The sequence below is a fragment of the Pieris napi genome, chromosome Z (assembly GCF_905475465.1).
Source record: "Pieris napi chromosome Z, ilPieNapi1.2, whole genome shotgun sequence".
Lineage (NCBI taxonomy): Eukaryota > Metazoa > Arthropoda > Insecta > Lepidoptera > Pieridae > Pieris > Pieris napi.
Window position 1 is genome coordinate 10,961,627 of NC_062259.1, and position 17,205 is coordinate 10,978,831.

The 17,205-nt window shown below is 32.6% G+C and overlaps 1 protein-coding gene across 2 annotated transcripts; it reads right to left on the bottom strand.

Annotated features, from left to right (window-relative positions):
- Window positions 1–364: 364 nt before the first annotated feature.
- LOC125062393 (glycerol kinase) lies at window positions 365–12,849 on the bottom strand. Of its 2 annotated transcripts, XM_047668293.1 has the most exons (9): window positions 12,183–12,849; window positions 11,388–11,561; window positions 10,597–10,744; window positions 10,252–10,403; window positions 9,552–9,800; window positions 9,131–9,300; window positions 8,133–8,268; window positions 6,454–6,722; window positions 365–917 (listed from the first exon to the last, which is right to left on the bottom strand). In XM_047668293.1, the coding sequence occupies exons 1-9, from the start codon at window positions 12,423–12,425 to the stop codon at window positions 689–691; spliced, it is 1,770 nt and encodes a 589-aa protein (XP_047524249.1). In that variant the 5' UTR covers window positions 12,426–12,849; the 3' UTR covers window positions 365–688. The 2 variants fall into 2 exon arrangements, with proteins under 2 accessions (XP_047524249.1, XP_047524248.1); XM_047668292.1 differs by lacking the exon at window positions 365–917 and having other exon boundaries at window positions 6,101–6,722; window positions 12,183–12,842.
- Between the last annotated feature and the right edge of the window lie 4,356 nt (window positions 12,850–17,205).

The window sequence follows — 17,205 nt, forward strand, 5'->3', positions numbered from 1 at the left end:
TCTTGTTGGAATCTTATACAAGAAAACATAATGTAATTTAAGCCAATGTAAATTTCTAATAACCACTAACTCACGTCAAAAATTAATACGTTTTTGAAATACAGGAGTCATCTTTAAATAAATTAATACTAGGTCTAGGCAAAACTTGGTCAAAGTTCTTTTATAAACGTTTATTTGTGTTTTTATTTATTAATTGAAGCATATGTATTGGGCGAATGTAATTTTCTACTTTAATAATCACCAATTGACTGACAATTTAGGAAATGTAGATTAATGAGATTGACTGACAAATTTAAAATTAATGAGATTTTGTTTCAATTGGATATTTATTGTAATGAATTAGTAATTGTTGAAAATATCAAAATATAGAAATGGTACTAGTAACGCCATCTAATGACAGTTATATAAAAATGTATTACTGTGGTCTATTGTATCTATTGTATCTGTGATGTGCTTGAATAAATTAGTCGTTCGTCGTTCTTTGTCACTGAAAGTGATTGCGTTTCATTTTAGGTTATGTGCCCAGCGCACCTCTAAACTTTTGTTAAATGTAGTAATTTTGTGTCGAGAAGTAAGTTTCGGACTTGTTGAAGTTATAATTGTATCGATCGTGTTATCCAGTAAGTTAACTAACGAGGATGGCATCGAATTACATAGTCAACGTGCCCAAACTGAAAGGCAGAGAAAATTACACAGAATGGGTTTTCGCTGCAGAGAATTTTCTAGTCCTGGAGGATATGGTGCATTGCATCAGACCAATACCTGGGAAGAAGATAGAAGCTGCAGAAGATGCGAAAACAAAGGCAAAGCTTATCATGACTATAGACAGCGTCTTGTACGTGCATATCAAGGAAGTCAAAACATCGTCAGAACTTTGGAACAAGCTTAAGTCATTATTTGATGATTCCGGTTTTTCGCGAAGAATATCTCTTTTGCGAAACCTTATTTCAATACGGTTGGAAAACTGTGCTTCCATGCAGGCGTACGTCACGCAGATAGTCGAGACAGGTCAAAAGTTGAGCGGGACAGGTTTTAAAATCAGTGACGAGTGGATCGGCTGTCTTTTACTAGCTGGATTGACGGAGAAATTCATGCCGATGATCATGGCCATTGAGCATTCAGGTATCCAAATAACAACGGACGCCATTAGAACAAAGCTGATGGATATGGAAACGGAAGTTCGGGGTTCTCAATCTAGTGAAATTAGTGGTGCATTTGCAAGTGGCGCACAGAAGTGGCAACCTAAGAAAAATAAAAATGTGTCAGCCGGTGCGCAAAGTCAAGCTAAGTCAAATGTCAGTGTCAGTAGTGGTGCCAAAAGTCATGTCAAATGTTACCGGTGTAAACAAACGGGTCATTACAAGAATCAATGCCCAAATAATGATAATTCAAGTAATCATTCGAAAGAATTGCAACGTAAACAGAGTAATGCATTCAGTGCAGTGTTTATGAGTGGCCAATTCAACAAGTACGACTGGTACATCGACTCTGGCGCGAGTATGCACTTGACGGCCAATGAAAAGTGGATAAAGGATGCAACATACCACGATATGCGGGAGATATGTGTTGCAAATAACGAGAAACTTCAAGTATTATGTTCCGGCGACGTAAATATTGTGACGAAAACTGATCAATGTGAATATGAGATACCAGTGAAAGATGTTATGTGTGCTCCAGGATTGACAACAAATTTATTATCAGTAAGCCAATTGATCGAGACTGGTAACAGAGTTCAATTTACGTCAGAAGGCTGTAACGTGTTCAACAGAAATAATGAAATGGTGGCTATGGCTGTGCTCATTAACGGAGTGTACAAGGTGAGACTTGCTGACAGTGAAGTGACAAGTTTAGCAGTGTCAGGAGATGTCTGGCACAGAAGACTAGGCCATGTCAATAGCAGTTATTTAAATAAAATGTCAATTGCTGTGGAAGGAATGGATCTCCAAGAAAAAGTTGACATAAATAAGTCATCTTGTCCTGTATGCTGTGAGGGCAAACAGTGTCGTCTGTCATTCCCAAGTGGTTCTAGATGCAATGAGTTGCTAGGTTTGGTACACACTGACATTTGTGGACCAATGGAGCATGAATCGTTGGGAGGCTCGAGGTATTTTATCTTGTTCATTGACGACTTCAGCAGAATGATAGCAGTGTACTTCTTAAAGCATAAAAGTGAAGCGCTCAGATGTTTTGCAGAATATAAAGCCAAAGTGGAGAAGCAAACGAGCAAGAAAATTAAAATCTTGAGAAGCGATAATGGGTGTGAGTACTGCAATAAAGAATTTGACTCATTTCTCAAGAATGAAGGTATTATACACCAAAGAAGTAATCCGTACACACCCGAGCAGAATGGTGTATCGGAACGGAATAATCGTACTGTGGTTGAAAAAGCAAGATGCTTATTGTTTGATGCGAAGTTAGGGAAAGAGTTCTGGGCAGAGGCGACACATACTGCTGTGTACCTACAGAATAGAACAGTACTTCCATCATTGAATGATAAGACTCCATATGAAGTCTGGTTTGGTCATAAACCAAATGTGAGCCATCTCAGGATCTTCGGTAGCAGTGTGATGGTACATGTGGCAAAGGCAAGACGTCAGAAATGGGACAAGAAAGCTGAAAAACACATTCTTGTCGGATATCCAGATGGTATCAAAGGATACAGGATATATAATCCAAGGACAAAGTGTATCACAACTAGCCGAGAGGTCATTGTCATGGAAAAGGATAAACATCCAGATATCACTATCCCAATTATTGAGAGTGAGAAAAAGGAAAACTCATGTTCAGTGGGAGACATAGAGGATAAGGAGGCATCAACCTTAGAAAATGTCACCAGTGTGGATGAAACCACAATAACTGATGAAACACTAGGTTTATCAGATGAAGACTATATACCAAGTGATTACGAAGATGCTTCTGATTTGCCGGCACGTCCCAAGTCTACCAGGATAAAGAAAAAGCCAGAAAAGTACAAAGTGACTAATATGTGTGTCTCTGAGGAGTTTGATGATGCCAATGGTTTATCAATAGAAGAGGCTTTACAAGGAGAAGAAAAGGATCAGTGGTTGTCAGCGGTAAAAGAAGAACTTCAGTGTTTTAAGGACAACGATGCTTGGGAGTTGGTAAATAGGCCTACGAATGGTGAAACTATAGTGAAGTGCAAGTGGGTTCTTAAAAAGAAGTGTGATTCAGAAAATAATGTGCGTTATAGAGCTAGGCTTGTAGCTAAGGGGTGTTCTCAAAAGTATGGTGTGGACTACAGTGAAACTTTTTCCCCTGTTGTGCGGCATACAACACTTAGATTACTTTTTGCATTGTCAGTACAGTTGAATCTAGAAGTTACTCATCTTGATGTAAAAACTGCTTTCTTAAATGGGGACCTGGCTGAGACAATATATATGCAGAAACCGGCTGGTTATGCCTGTTCAGATAATAGTAAGGTGCTTAAATTAAAAAAGGCTATATATGGTCTCAAGCAGGCATCCCGGGCTTGGCATAAGAAGGTAGATTCTTGTATGTTAGTTGATGGTTATATAAAGTCAAAAATTGAGCCATGTTTGTATATTAAAATTGTTGGTAATAGAAAAACTATTGTAGCTCTGTATGTTGATGACATGTTTGTTTTTTCTAACAATAGAGCTGAAAATAAACACCTTAAAACCATGCTAAGTAAAAATTTCCAGTTGAAAGACTTAGGTATTATTAAGGAATGTTTAGGAATGTCTGTAAGTTTTAATAAGGAGAAAGGCACTGTTACATTAAATCAGAAGAGATATATAGTTACATTATTGTCTAAATTTTGTATGACTGATTGTAAGCCAGTAAATACTCCTATGGAGGTCAATTTAAAATGTAAAAAGGAGACTACTGGTAGTAGCCAAAATCCTTATCAGCAGCTTGTAGGGAGCTTAATGTATTTAGTTGTTCTTACACGACCCGACATAGCATATGCGGTGTCTTATTTAAGCCAATTTAATAATTGTAATACTGAAGAACATTGGCAGTATGCAAAGAGAGTGTTAAGATATTTAAAGAAAACAAAAGATTTAGGCTTAAAATATTGTAAAGGCAACAATAATAACATTGTTGGTTATGTAGATGCAGACTGGAGTAATGATATCAATGATAGGAAATCATATTCTGGGTATTGTTTTGTTTTGTCAGGATCAGTAATATCTTGGAGCTGTAGTAAACAAAAATGTATTGCTTTATCTAGCACAGAGGCTGAGTATGTATCAATCTCAGAAGCATGTAAAGAGGCAGTTTACTTAAGGAATTTACAGAATGAAATTACACAAAAATTGTATACTATTACTGTATTCAATGATAGTATGAGTGCTCAGAAATTGTTATCTAATCCAGTTTTTCATAATAAAACGAAGCATATAGATGTCAGATATCATTATTGTAGAGAAATGATAACTGAAAATATTGTTGGTGTTGAATATATGTGTACATCAGATATGCCAGCAGATTTGCTCACAAAGAGCTTAGGCCCTATTAAACATTACAAACATTTAAATACTCTAGGTATTGTTGAAATATGAATTATTTTTGTTTGTTTGTAATTTTCTATATTTTGAGTGGGAGTGTTGAAAATATCAAAATATAGAAATGGTACTAGTAACGCCATCTAATGACAGTTATATAAAAATGTATTACTGTGGTCTATTGTATCTATTGTATCTGTGATGTGCTTGAATAAATTAGTCGTTCGTCGTTCTTTGTCACTGAAAGTGATTGCGTTTCATTTTAGTAATTAATTTAAATTCAGCATAAGACAGTTTAAGACATATTATGCTCTTATTAGAAGAAGATATAAGAGAGAAGAGATGAGATCAGCGACCAAACTAGAGGACATTATAAAGAAAATAAGGCAATTGAAATGCAACCACGCGATGGAAAAAGGAAAAGAGGAAGACAGAGCAAGAGATGGGCAGACGATATAAAGAGAATAGGAGGCACAACTTGGACAAACAAAGCTAACATCAGAAAAGAATGGAAGCAGCTGGAAGAGGACGTATGTGTCGCAGGACAACGCTGATTACCTAGAACGGGTCAAGTGATGTATTAGATTACGTTTTATGTATGTATTATTTATTTATTATTATGAGCAGTGTTGGCCTAGTGGCTTCAGCGTGCGAATCTCATACCTGAGGTCGTAAGTTCGATCCCCGGCTGTGCACCAATGGATTTTTAACATTTGCTCGAACGGTGATGGAAAACATCGTGAGGAAACCGACATGTCTTAGACCCAAAAAGTCTACGGCGTGTGTCAGGCACTGGAGGCTGATCACCAACTTGCCTATTAGATTTAAAAATGATCATGAAACAGATTAGAAATCTAAGGCCAAGACCTACAGAGGTTGTAGCGCCACTGATTTTTTATTTTTATTTATATGTATTAGAATTAAGTTTTTTATGTAACTTAAATAAGTGTTAAAATATTATACTGGGTGTCAACAATAAACGCTTAATAATAATAATGCTCTTATTAGAATCAATTAATAAAATCTTTTACCAAAACAGATTGAGATAATACTAATATTGTAGTTATGAAATTTAACACTAGATGGCCTTTATACAATTACCGTTTACGGTTACCGGAATCTGGAAAAACAGTTCGACTTGATTTAGATAGACCAATTATAAGTCTGTGTTTGATAATTTAATAATTATTTTTTAATCAAATAAATACCCGTAAATTATCACGTATATACCACAACAACAATACAGCGCTATTGGCGTAGAATACTGTGTGGGTATTTCTAAGATGCTACACTAGATGGCGTCGAAACAAAAAATAATACTACGCTGAATAATAAGTGCTGATTTTACTTAGTTATGCTTCCTGACGATAGATGGCGTGGTTATACATTACTTAAAGCACTTGGTATTTCTTTGACTTCTTACTTCTATTCTTAGAACTTCTATATAAAGTTTTAGGAAAGCACAATTTTCTTCAGTCGAGTTGTAGAGGTAGATGTTCCCCATAGTACTACCATTATTGCTGTTTTATTTAAAATACTTTCATCTTATTCCAAAATGGATCAAGACAAAAATGTAGTAGCACTGTATTCCATAATAAATTAAACAAACATCTTTTTTATAATTTATTTAAAACATGATAACGGTATTCTATGAACATATTTTTTGGAATTTCCACATCACATTTATACTAGTTTTAACACATTCAAATGTTGTACACAAATCGTACTAACCATAGTTGTTATATACAAAATCATATTTTAGGCCAAATTGCAATCAATTTATACAAAATTATATATATTTAGATAAGTTAACACTTACGTATAAAAATTCACGCGCTCTATATAAATCGGGTAAATAACAATAGGGTCACCAAGGGTTCTTAGATAACTGTTAGGCTACGATAAATCGTTTTAAACTAACTAACATAAAAATCAAGTACAATGCCTTTAAGTCTTAATTTAATTCTGTTCCCACCCCAATGAGCGTTCGACTGCCATTTTCCACTGCTTATATCTCATATCGCGTTCATCATCGGTTATTTTAGGGTTGTACATCTGACCATTTTGCATATCGATATTTGGCGTTTGTGTATTTCTATCTAAGCCCCAAAAAGCGACGAGTGCCGCCCCTAGCGCAGTGCTTTCGGTAAAACCGGCCTTTATAATGTTAATTCCTATAAGATCAGTCTGCATTTGCATTACTAGCGAATTGGAAGTCATGCCACCGTCCACCTGAAAAATATATGTTTTAATATTACTCTAATACTAATAAAAGAGACAAATATTATAAATTATAAAGATATTCAAACCAATAATACAGAAAAAACATTATTTATAGAATTAAAAGATTAAATTTCCCACTCTAAAAAAATAACAGTATTTCTTATTAAAATATAATATAAATCCTATTTTTATTAATATAAATATGAATAAAAAAAATATAATAAAACAAATAGAATTATTATTTTTAATAACTTCAAATGGAAGCCCACAAATTAATATTTTATTTAAGTTAAATACAAATACGTACATTGAAGTATTTATATTATGTAGAATTTGTAGCTAAAACATGGGCTATTTTAAATTAAATTTAATAAACTATTCTATATTATATTATTTTTTAATTTTGATAAATATTGACCTTTAATAACCACCAAAAAGCTTCTCTACACAAGATGGCGTCGCACCACCTACTTTACCATTAAACACATAAACAAACGTACTTTCACGTAGGTTTCACGTTTTACTTATTAAATAACACAAATACACATTGATTTTCAAAAACCCTCCGACATTAAACTCCAAAACAGTATTAGGATAAGATACTTGCATCGTCGTTTCTACTAATCTCTGACTGTTTTATATCACGTGATCGATGTATCAATATCTATAATTATGTTTTGACTAGTTAAGTCCTACGTGACATTTGAAACGTTATATAGTATTTGTTACGCTAAATCAAGGTTTAAGTGTGCTCACATTAATTGTTTTTTTTAAGTGAAACTTCTTTAGAATCGTTGTGATTTCAAACCGGATGCAACGGAAAAAGCGACAGTAAAAAGAGACAGACACATAAATTAATAGGATTTGGCGTGGGAGAGAGTGAGATAGGAGGCATTATACAGTGTATAAACTTTAAATTAGTGTGTAGTGTATTTGAACATTTTCTGAAATAAAAAAACAGATTTGATGAATATTAAATAAGTAAGTCAAGTAAGTAGTTTAATTATAAAATTAGATTATTTATCAATTTTATTTAAAAGTCATTAGTTATAGAAACTTTTTGAAGTGAAAACTTCGTACTACACTTAATTAAAAGTTTATACACAGTATAATGCTTCCTATCTCATTTTCTCCCACGTTGGATCTTGTGAATTTATTTCAAACTTTTATTATTTTAGTTTTTACCAAATTAAAGATTGATATTAAAGTTAAAAATAAAAATTTAACATTAAAATATATTTTTTTTTAAAGAAAAGATCCTACATTTAGATAGAGAAAAAATCGAATTTACATATTTTAATTGTAAAAACTTTGTTTTTGAAGGTTTCACTTCTACCACGTGTGAATTGGACACATGATTTTTTTTTTATAAATAATTAATTTTATTTAATTAGAAGACATTTTAAATAAAATATTTACCTTTAAGAGTTGCAAAGGGATTCCACAGTCTTCGTTCATTGCATCTAGGATATCTCTTACTTGAAAACAGACAGCTTCCAATGCTGCCTTCACTATATGATTTGAATTTGTATCCTCCGTTATACCGCATATTACACTAAAATATTTGTTTACACTTATGTACTTTTACAAGTTTGGCGCGTTCGAATGACACAGAGAAATATTGCGAGGGAACTAATATGTTCGAAGAATAATTGCTTATTAAAAAAAATACGAAATACATATAATTATAATTCGATAGATAAACTGTTAAATAAAGTAACTCGAAACCAAGTTTTAAAGTTGTAGTGCGGTTTATTTATTAACAAATTATGAATATACAAATATATATTATTAAATAATTGCAGATAGCAAAATTGTTTACGAGTATATATTATTATGATTTGAGGACATTAGAAAGTATTTTATTTGTGACATTATTTTGTTTTCAATAACAATTTTGTGTTGCAGCGCCATCTACGTATTAAAAGATATACGTCCATGACGTAGCTTTTGAATTCTTATGGTTGTTCTTCACTTAGTTATGGTTGGATAGATGGCGCTATTATGAAGAAAATAGACCTAGAAAGTTTTGATAAACTTTTTCTTATGCTTTTTGTAATCAGGATTATTTGCATATCAAATAAACTACTCATATGTAACATGAGTAGTTTATTTTGATAAATATAACGACAAAAGAGACATGAGTTGTTTCTGTCTTCATTGCTCGCAAAGCTAAATCATATATTTTTTTTTTTGATGTATTTAGAAAAAAACACAATCACGTCCTAACAGGTGACCCTAAACTGACAAGAATATATAAAAAATAATAATAAGAAACATAGATAAGGCCGCCAGTTGCCCATTTAGTTTTGTAAATTTTATTATGTTATTGCAACGAAGTTTTAATAAATAAATAAGAAATCAAAAACTAGATAATAGTACTTTTGCCAGGTGACGTTATAAGAATAAAAACATACCCTCTGGCATCTTGTCGCCAATATGGTGCATATAACCCACTAAATGCGGGAACAAAAACGACACTACCATTCTCTGTGGCCATTTCAGCCAATTCTTGCGACTGTTTGGCACTTTCCAGTATTCCAACGTTGTCCTTCAACCATCCCAGTGCTGCCCCCGCTACAGCAACCTAAAAAATATAGATTTTTGATGAAAGCGGAAATAATAGCTTCTATGTATTAATAGAAAAAAAAAATAACCCAGAGAAACTTCAAGAACCGTACCGATTCACAAAAGGCCTGCAACGCACTCGCGAGCTCTCTGCCATTGCGTATCCATGGGCGGCGGTAACAATTAACAGTGAACCTGTTTGCCCCCTGTTCAATAAAATATAATTATTGTTTTATAATAAATAATAATATCATTAATATAAATACTTACAGAGCCCTCTAAAGCATAACAAGGTGCATTGTTAGCTCCCAGTTGGTAGGCAACAGTTGTTAGAAGCCCTTTGCTAGAATTTACACGAACATCTCCTGTATTATATAGGACAAAACATCCAGTTCCATATGTGGCCTTCGCTTGTCCCTTCTGTAGACATAACTGGCCAACTAGAGCAGCTTGTTGGTCACCAAGACAACCGGATATGGGAATACTTCTTAAGGGACCATCCGCTATGTAACCATATATCTGAAATAGGAGAACTCGAATGTATTTCTGAGAGTATGGCATAGATGGCACTTAACACACATGGTGCACAACCACTATGTGGAACTAGCTAATTTATATATATATATATATATATATAAATTATTGTAATTGGTTAAATTTAATTTTTTTCTCTTCCCTGGCTATAACACAAAGAAATGCTCGGTCCCTTGAAATTTGTTATAAAGAGTTTGCACTGTATTTCAATTCTGTACTTAGAAAGATAAGGTTGATACTTATACAAGTACACAGCCTATTTTTTATGTATATACATGATGTAAAACATTAGCTCTCAACTTGGAATGTGAAAAGAGAGAACCATCATGGGCCGAGATTCCATTTTGTCATATTTCTACATATACTACATAGTAGTAAATAAATATATATATATATATATATATATATATTTATTTTTTAATTCTATATACTCTACCTCTGAGCTAGATTTGATTTGAGGCAATACAGACTTAGGTATTTCAAAGAATTTCATCAAAAGTGGATCCCAGTTAAGTGTTTCAATATTCATGAGCATTGTTCGCGATGCATTTGTCACATCTGTTATATGCTTGCCCCCATTAACACCTCCTAAAAAAAGAAAAACATACATGTGTTTAAAAGGCAACTCCTAAGCGACTGGCTTTCATGAAATTTTTCAAAGACTTCATAATTTTAATTCCATGTAAAAGAAAAATGTTATTTATTCATATATTTAAAATAGGTTTCAAAATAACATTTTAAACCAGTATACAACAAAATAAGCACAATGGATTCTATTAACCTGTTAGATTCCAAATTAGCCATGTGTCCACAGTGCCGAAACAACAAGTTCCATTCTTTATAGCTTGCTGAACTACCTCAACATTATCGGCAAGCCACCTTAGTTTAACCGCACTGAAGTATGGGGACATAGGCAGACCACATAATGGCTGGAAACCATATGATTTAATAGTTAATTATTGCCATTCTTAATATAATAAACAAATTATTTATGATAAAATTGAAATGTTGTCACATGATTTTCTAGTGGCTAGAAGCTTCACTAATTAGGTTTGTGATCAGACTTTTTTCCGAATCGAGATGTTTTTGTAGGAGAATGTAATGTTCTAATTTATATATTAATACATCTCCATAATTCTCATACCCTGGCATGGGTCTATCTCAAAACCATCAAGACTGTGAAACTGTGAATACATTTTGGATGTAATGTGTGTAACGATATTGCAACTAGTTTTAATATTTACTGACTGTTATTAAATTATTGTATCATTGTATTGTAATATTAACAAAAGTAATGTTCAAAAAAACAGTAAAGATATAAAACTAAATAAGAGCACAACATCCAGTAATTAATACATTCAATAAAATAAAATCGATATTTAAGATAACACAGAAAAGTAATCAACAAAAATATATAAAATACATATATTTTTATATTGTTGTTTTAAAAGGGTTTGCCGCCGTGTAAATTAAAAGTTTTAAGGTTTTATTATATGCAGTTCAATTCTTAAACTTGTGTTAATGTGTATTCCTTTTAATAATATAGTTATTAAAATAGTTAAATTTATATACCTTCAAATAATTCTTATTCCTAGTTTTGTTTGGAACTAAGTCAAGTAATTTGTCAATTGTTGATGATGTTCTCATATCAAGCCATACAATAGCGTTATGCAGAGGCTTTCCTGTTATTTTATCCCATACTATAGTAGTTTCCCGTTGATTTGTTACACCAATTGCAACTATATCCTAAAATGGTAAAGAATTTAATGATGCAACTTTAAGCAACTATCTGCCAAATGAAACTATAGAGTAAATAATATTCCTGAATATGAGAATTGTTGAGAAAACAGTTACTTCTTTACAAAATTAGATGTGACTTAACATAATATTACCTGGATGAAAAAGTCCCAATATACTCATAGCTGTCTTGGCTAAACGTAACACAAAGTGATTGTTAGTATCACCCCAACTAATGGGTCAAATTTTTAATTCATATTAATATTTTTTAGAGATGTTGAGATATTTATCATAAAAAGTCTAGTTTCAACTGCACTAAGTGTTTTGCTCTATGCTATAAATCAAAGCAATTTATCATTGAGTTTTTACCCAATCTTATGCTTACTAAATTGAATAATATCTATTGATATATGAAAACGTTTTAATACCGGCCATACATGTGTAAGTGACTGCAGAGGTCATTTTATATTTTAACAATAATTCTTAATTCTGTAAAAAAGAAGTATCTTAAAAATTTACTTCAGTGGATAATTAATTGTTTTGTTATCCGAGTTGAATTTAGGTGAAAACTGTATTTTACAGGTTGATGTAAAAGGCGGTATTGTTAAATCTTATATTCTATATACATACCTTTGGGCTTCCACCCAATGAAACTAATTGCTTCACAGCTTCATTAATACATATTGTAACTACTTCCAGAATAGCACAAGCATCCTGTTCAACCCAACCCTCTTGAGGAAAATGTTGCTCAATTTCTTTTTGATATGTTGCAACTACTTCGCAAGAATTTGCTTTAAATATAATAAACCGCGCACTTGAAGTTCCTTCATCTATCGCCCCAACTAATGGCCCAAATTTTCCATACTCAGACATATTAATGTTTTTTAAGATGTTCAGATATTATTGTAGTAATACGTATGTCACTATTCTAGTTTCTAACTGCACTGTGACTTTGCTATTAATCAAACCTATTTATCTTATGCTTACTCATTACTCAATGGTTATCTTCGACTATAAAGATAATCTATTTGTGTTACTGAGGTCGGGGTATTAAATTATTTTTATAAAAAATTTCTTGCGGAGTAGGTTTTTATAAGCATACTCCTAACAGTGCAATATGATAATAGTTTAAATTTTAAAACAATAGGCACTTTCTAAATTGTTGATAGTAATATTTTTATTTAAAAAGGGAATATTTTACATTATTCTTGAATGTGTAAAATGTAAATAAATTAGGAAACAAGAATATTTATATTGGAAATTGACATTACATGTCGACTGTCGGCTATGGACTGTCACTGTCATCTGTTTGCTTTTGGCTGTCAGCTATCAAATTGTCGGATTTAAGATGTCAGCTATCACATTCACTGATATTGGCTGACATCTGTCGGCTATCGGCTGTCGGCCGTCGACTGTCAGCTGTTGGCTATCGACTGTGCACTGTCCGCTCTCCGCTGTCGGAGGTCAGCTGTCGGCTGTCATCTATCAGGTTCCTCGTCGTTAGTGACAGTTGTTATTTATTGTTAATACCAACCTTCAACACTTATGTCAATTTCAATCGTACATCTAACAATAATAATAATAATTTACTTATTACATAATCTTTGTAATGTAATATGATCGAATTTTTGAATAAAGAAATAAATTGGTGGTTTGAGCATTTTTTGCGGGCCGAGCAGGTGGTGTATGCATTTTGCTAAACATTTTGTTTCTCAAACCCTCGACAATGCGGTGGACTAAAGACTAAAGACTTTAGTCTAGCTGATTTTTTTCTAATCGGATAAATCCCCCACGCACCTTTCGCCTTGCGTGACTGCGTAAATTATGTAATTTGCTTATTTATCTTCATCTACGACTTTGATCTATTCAGTAACGTTTTAAAAGATTAAAAAGTGCTCATAAAAGTATCTATCTACTTGGAAAAGATAGTTCACTATTTCCCAAAGATTAATATTTTGTTGACATTGTATACGATAGGTATATATATAGTTTGTCATCTTATAACAACAACAACTCATAACAATATAAAAGCACATTTAAAAAATAATTCTAGTTCATCTATGTTCTATAGACACAAAAAATCTGTCAACCTGGTTGAGTTCTGTAGCAGCAGTAAAAAAGATACAACAGATCAGACAATATTGTTGCTTGTCTGTTTTAGTTATTTTCATCGTATAAAATCTTACGATGTGCTGTTGTGGTGTATTATGACTAAAGCTTAATCTACAATATTTTTAGCAGTAGCACTAGAGTCTGTTCTAAATAAGTAGATGAATTATAGATTTTTTTACAGAATAATACAGAAAATCATAAAGTCTTACATTAGAAAACCATAGTGGTGTGTATTAATGTAACCATAGCAGTCTTGCTCAGGAGCACGACGAATTTTCAGTTTAGGATTTTTGCAACTTTTTATAATACTAAAAGTCATGTGTCATTTGTGTACCAAAACAAGGTTTTATATTTCTAGGGAAAACTTGGAAGCTTCTTAAAGAAATCCCTAGCACTTCGCTAGCGCTGCCAATTAATAAATTCTCGCCAAGGTTTATTGTAATATAAATAATTGTTTAAATAGTTATAGACCATGAATATAAATTATAATAGTAATAAAATCGGGAAAACATATCAAACCTATTTAGAATTAAATGTAAATGAAACATTGCGGTTCTTAGGCGGCGCGGCTCTTATAAATTCCCGCGCATTCGTTCTATTAAATTTTTTTAAATGAAACATTGTAAAATTATACATTGCTATTACGCAGTTAGCGTATATTTGCCAGTTTGCCACCCCGATTTTTAGCTTGCATGTGGGAGGGAGTCGTTTTTGTAATAATTACTGCAATTAGGTCTACACTTAAACACGCAACTTAGGCTCAAGAAAAAGGTAAGTATCCTTTTTTTATAATGATGAGGAGAATGCCACCTTCTTCAATCCAAAATGCTGTTCTTTATACATATTAGTAAGAAGTCGGCAAAACAGGGCGACAATACTGTACGTTGGCTGGGGGTAGATAGACGCTCTCGTCCTGAAATTGACCTGAAAAATATCTGATAGCTGTAACGTAAAACCAGTTTAATACGATTTCCCGCATGTTACGCCATTATTTAATATCTGCATATCTATATCTGTTTCGTTATTTGTTTCACATATCTTTTATAGACAAGTTTTATCATCGGACGTCGAGGCAGAATACAAAATACCATCCGTATCACCTCGACGTCCGTCGTTCCACAACTGAGAGTTTTTTTTAGAAAGTTTCTGACGCACACCACTACTATCTAAAACCAGCTGCCCACTGAAGTATTTCCAAGCCAATTCGACTTAAGATCCTTCAAGAAAATAGTGTACCAATTTTAAGGCCATATTCCACTTGCGAACCCCTAGCATTGAGAGTGTCCATGGGCAGTGAGCCTCCAGACTGCTTGACCCCTGTTCTATAAAAAAACGTTGGTGAGCCAATCTGGTCTGGTCCAAAAATGTCTGACTGCCTGATGATTTTAAAACAACTACGCTCACAATGTTATCCTACGCCGACCAAAATATGTTGATTGCGGACAGAAAAGTTCTTTCGAATCCCGCCTTAGGCATACGAAAGAACGCCACTTACCCTGCCACAGATCTGTTAATAAAAATGTAAAAATCCACAGTCATATTAAGTATCATAAAAATCTTATTTAAAAATTATCATCAACTCATTATTCCGTAGCTCATTAACTGTCCAAATTATCGAAGTAAATATAATGTTTATTCGATAATGGTATTTTTGCAAACGTTGATAATTCAACGTGTATTTTGATCGTGAAAATTCTGTTTTATCTCTATTCAAACAATGAATTCAGCAAATTCCAAATGAAAGCTATTCGCAATGGTTCCAATACATTTCTAAATTCTCGGAAATTGCGTTGCACCTGATTTTCCAAGGGCGCTAGGTTTGCACCTGTCAAACGCAAGTTCAATGCTACGTTTGTTTGTTTACATCGAATGTTTGAATTGACAGCGGTGAATTTGTAATATTTAGTTGAATATTACAAATTATATTAAATTTAAACTGTCGATTAATAATCCTATCTATAGAAGGACTTTAAATCTTACTTATAACGCTTAATTAGGTTAAAATAGAAGACGATAGGCGATTTTTTGGAATTAATTAACCGTTCATTAAGAACTAATGCAATTGTACCGTTCATTTCCTTTTTTCTATTATATGGTAGTTCGATAATAATTAGCAATTAAACTGTGAAAGCATGGGGCAGTTTTTTTGCTTGTTATTCTACCGTAAATGAATTTGAATCGTCGTGGAAGAGAGATTGGAAAACTCGATTCATTAGTGTCGTTCCCGAGGTGGATTTTCTGCCTTCATATATGAAAATACGTGCATTTCATGAAGTAGATATTTTTCTTTATGAACATACAGTTAGGAACGATATCGTTTTAATTCTGAACAAAAAATAGAACAATTAATTCGAATCGCGCGGGAATTCACGAGACCATTTTTTTATTTGGTCAAAACTTTTTTTAACGGCCAGCAATATTATCGTACATTAATAGATCTCTTTGGTGAATGAAGCATTTATTAGCAGCACCCACATTCCAAATTCAAAACACTTATGAATTAAAATTATGAGTCATATAAGGATTCTGAGCGACCGTCCCTTAACGGCTTGCATGATGTCACACGCTTATGGGTTAAGTAATAATCTAACAATCTCTTTTACTGCGTATAATAATATTATGTCTGCCCAATCATTTGTATTTACTAGAATAGAAAGATTTTGGACAGAGGAGCCGGCGTACAGAATTTTAATTGTAAATGTGAGCTTGTAATGTTCAAGTTCAATGTTAGCAACATTAAACTTGAAATACGGAATATCGGTAGTTCATCATACTATCGGCCATGAATATGATGACGAATCAATACCTTACGGGCGAAATTAATGCGAAAGCAATTTACCGACCTATTTGTTTAAAATGTACGTAAATATTATATTGAAAGCTTGCTAACAATGTTGAAAATTTGATACTTTTTATTTTTAAAGTTAAAATAAAAGATGAGAGAAATTGCCGACATATTTTACCAAAGTATCTTCTAACCTACTAATATTAACAATATTATTCACCTAGATAATAATAATAATAATTAAAAATTGATATGAATAATAATAATTAAAGATCGATGAATAATAATAATCAAAAACTAAAATAAATTAAACTTTATTTAATAAGCCATGTGAATATAGGTTTTAAAAGAGTCATAGTTTTTCGGATGAATCAAAAATATTTTCTGATTAAGTATAAAGTTCAATATTACTTATATAGTGAAAATACCTATACACAAAAATTCAATCTATAACTTAAAATTTATGTCCAATGGGTTATGGGGGGGTATTAATTCTGAAAGAGACAATAATTCGAATCATTTAGATCACTGACGTTTTCAAAATATATGAATATTTCCATTTGTCAATCTGCATTACATTATTAATAAACACTCTGTATAAGTCATGACAATTGCCTAAAAAAAGTTATAGACAAAAATACACTCTTATTTTGTTGCAATAATTTATGATTTATTTGTCTCTGTTAACGCTTTTTACTAATAATTTACGCAGCCCACTGTTGTGTTCCAGTCGTAAACTAGAAAAAGCTTCGTCCG

Bases quoted from the DNA above. Each gene is read 5' to 3' on its own strand.
- LOC125062393 (XM_047668293.1), bottom strand. From the start codon at position 12,425: ATGTCTGAGTATGGAAAATTTGGGCCATTAGTTGGGGCGATAGATGAA. The intron at 10,404-10,596 runs GTTAATAGAATC...TTCTTTTTTTAG, and splicing joins GCTAATTTGGAATCTAACAG to GAGGTGTTAATGGGGGCAAG. The intron at 6,723-8,132 runs GTAAATATTTTA...TATATTTTTCAG, and splicing joins TCCCTTTGCAACTCTTAAAG to GTGGACGGTGGCATGACTTC.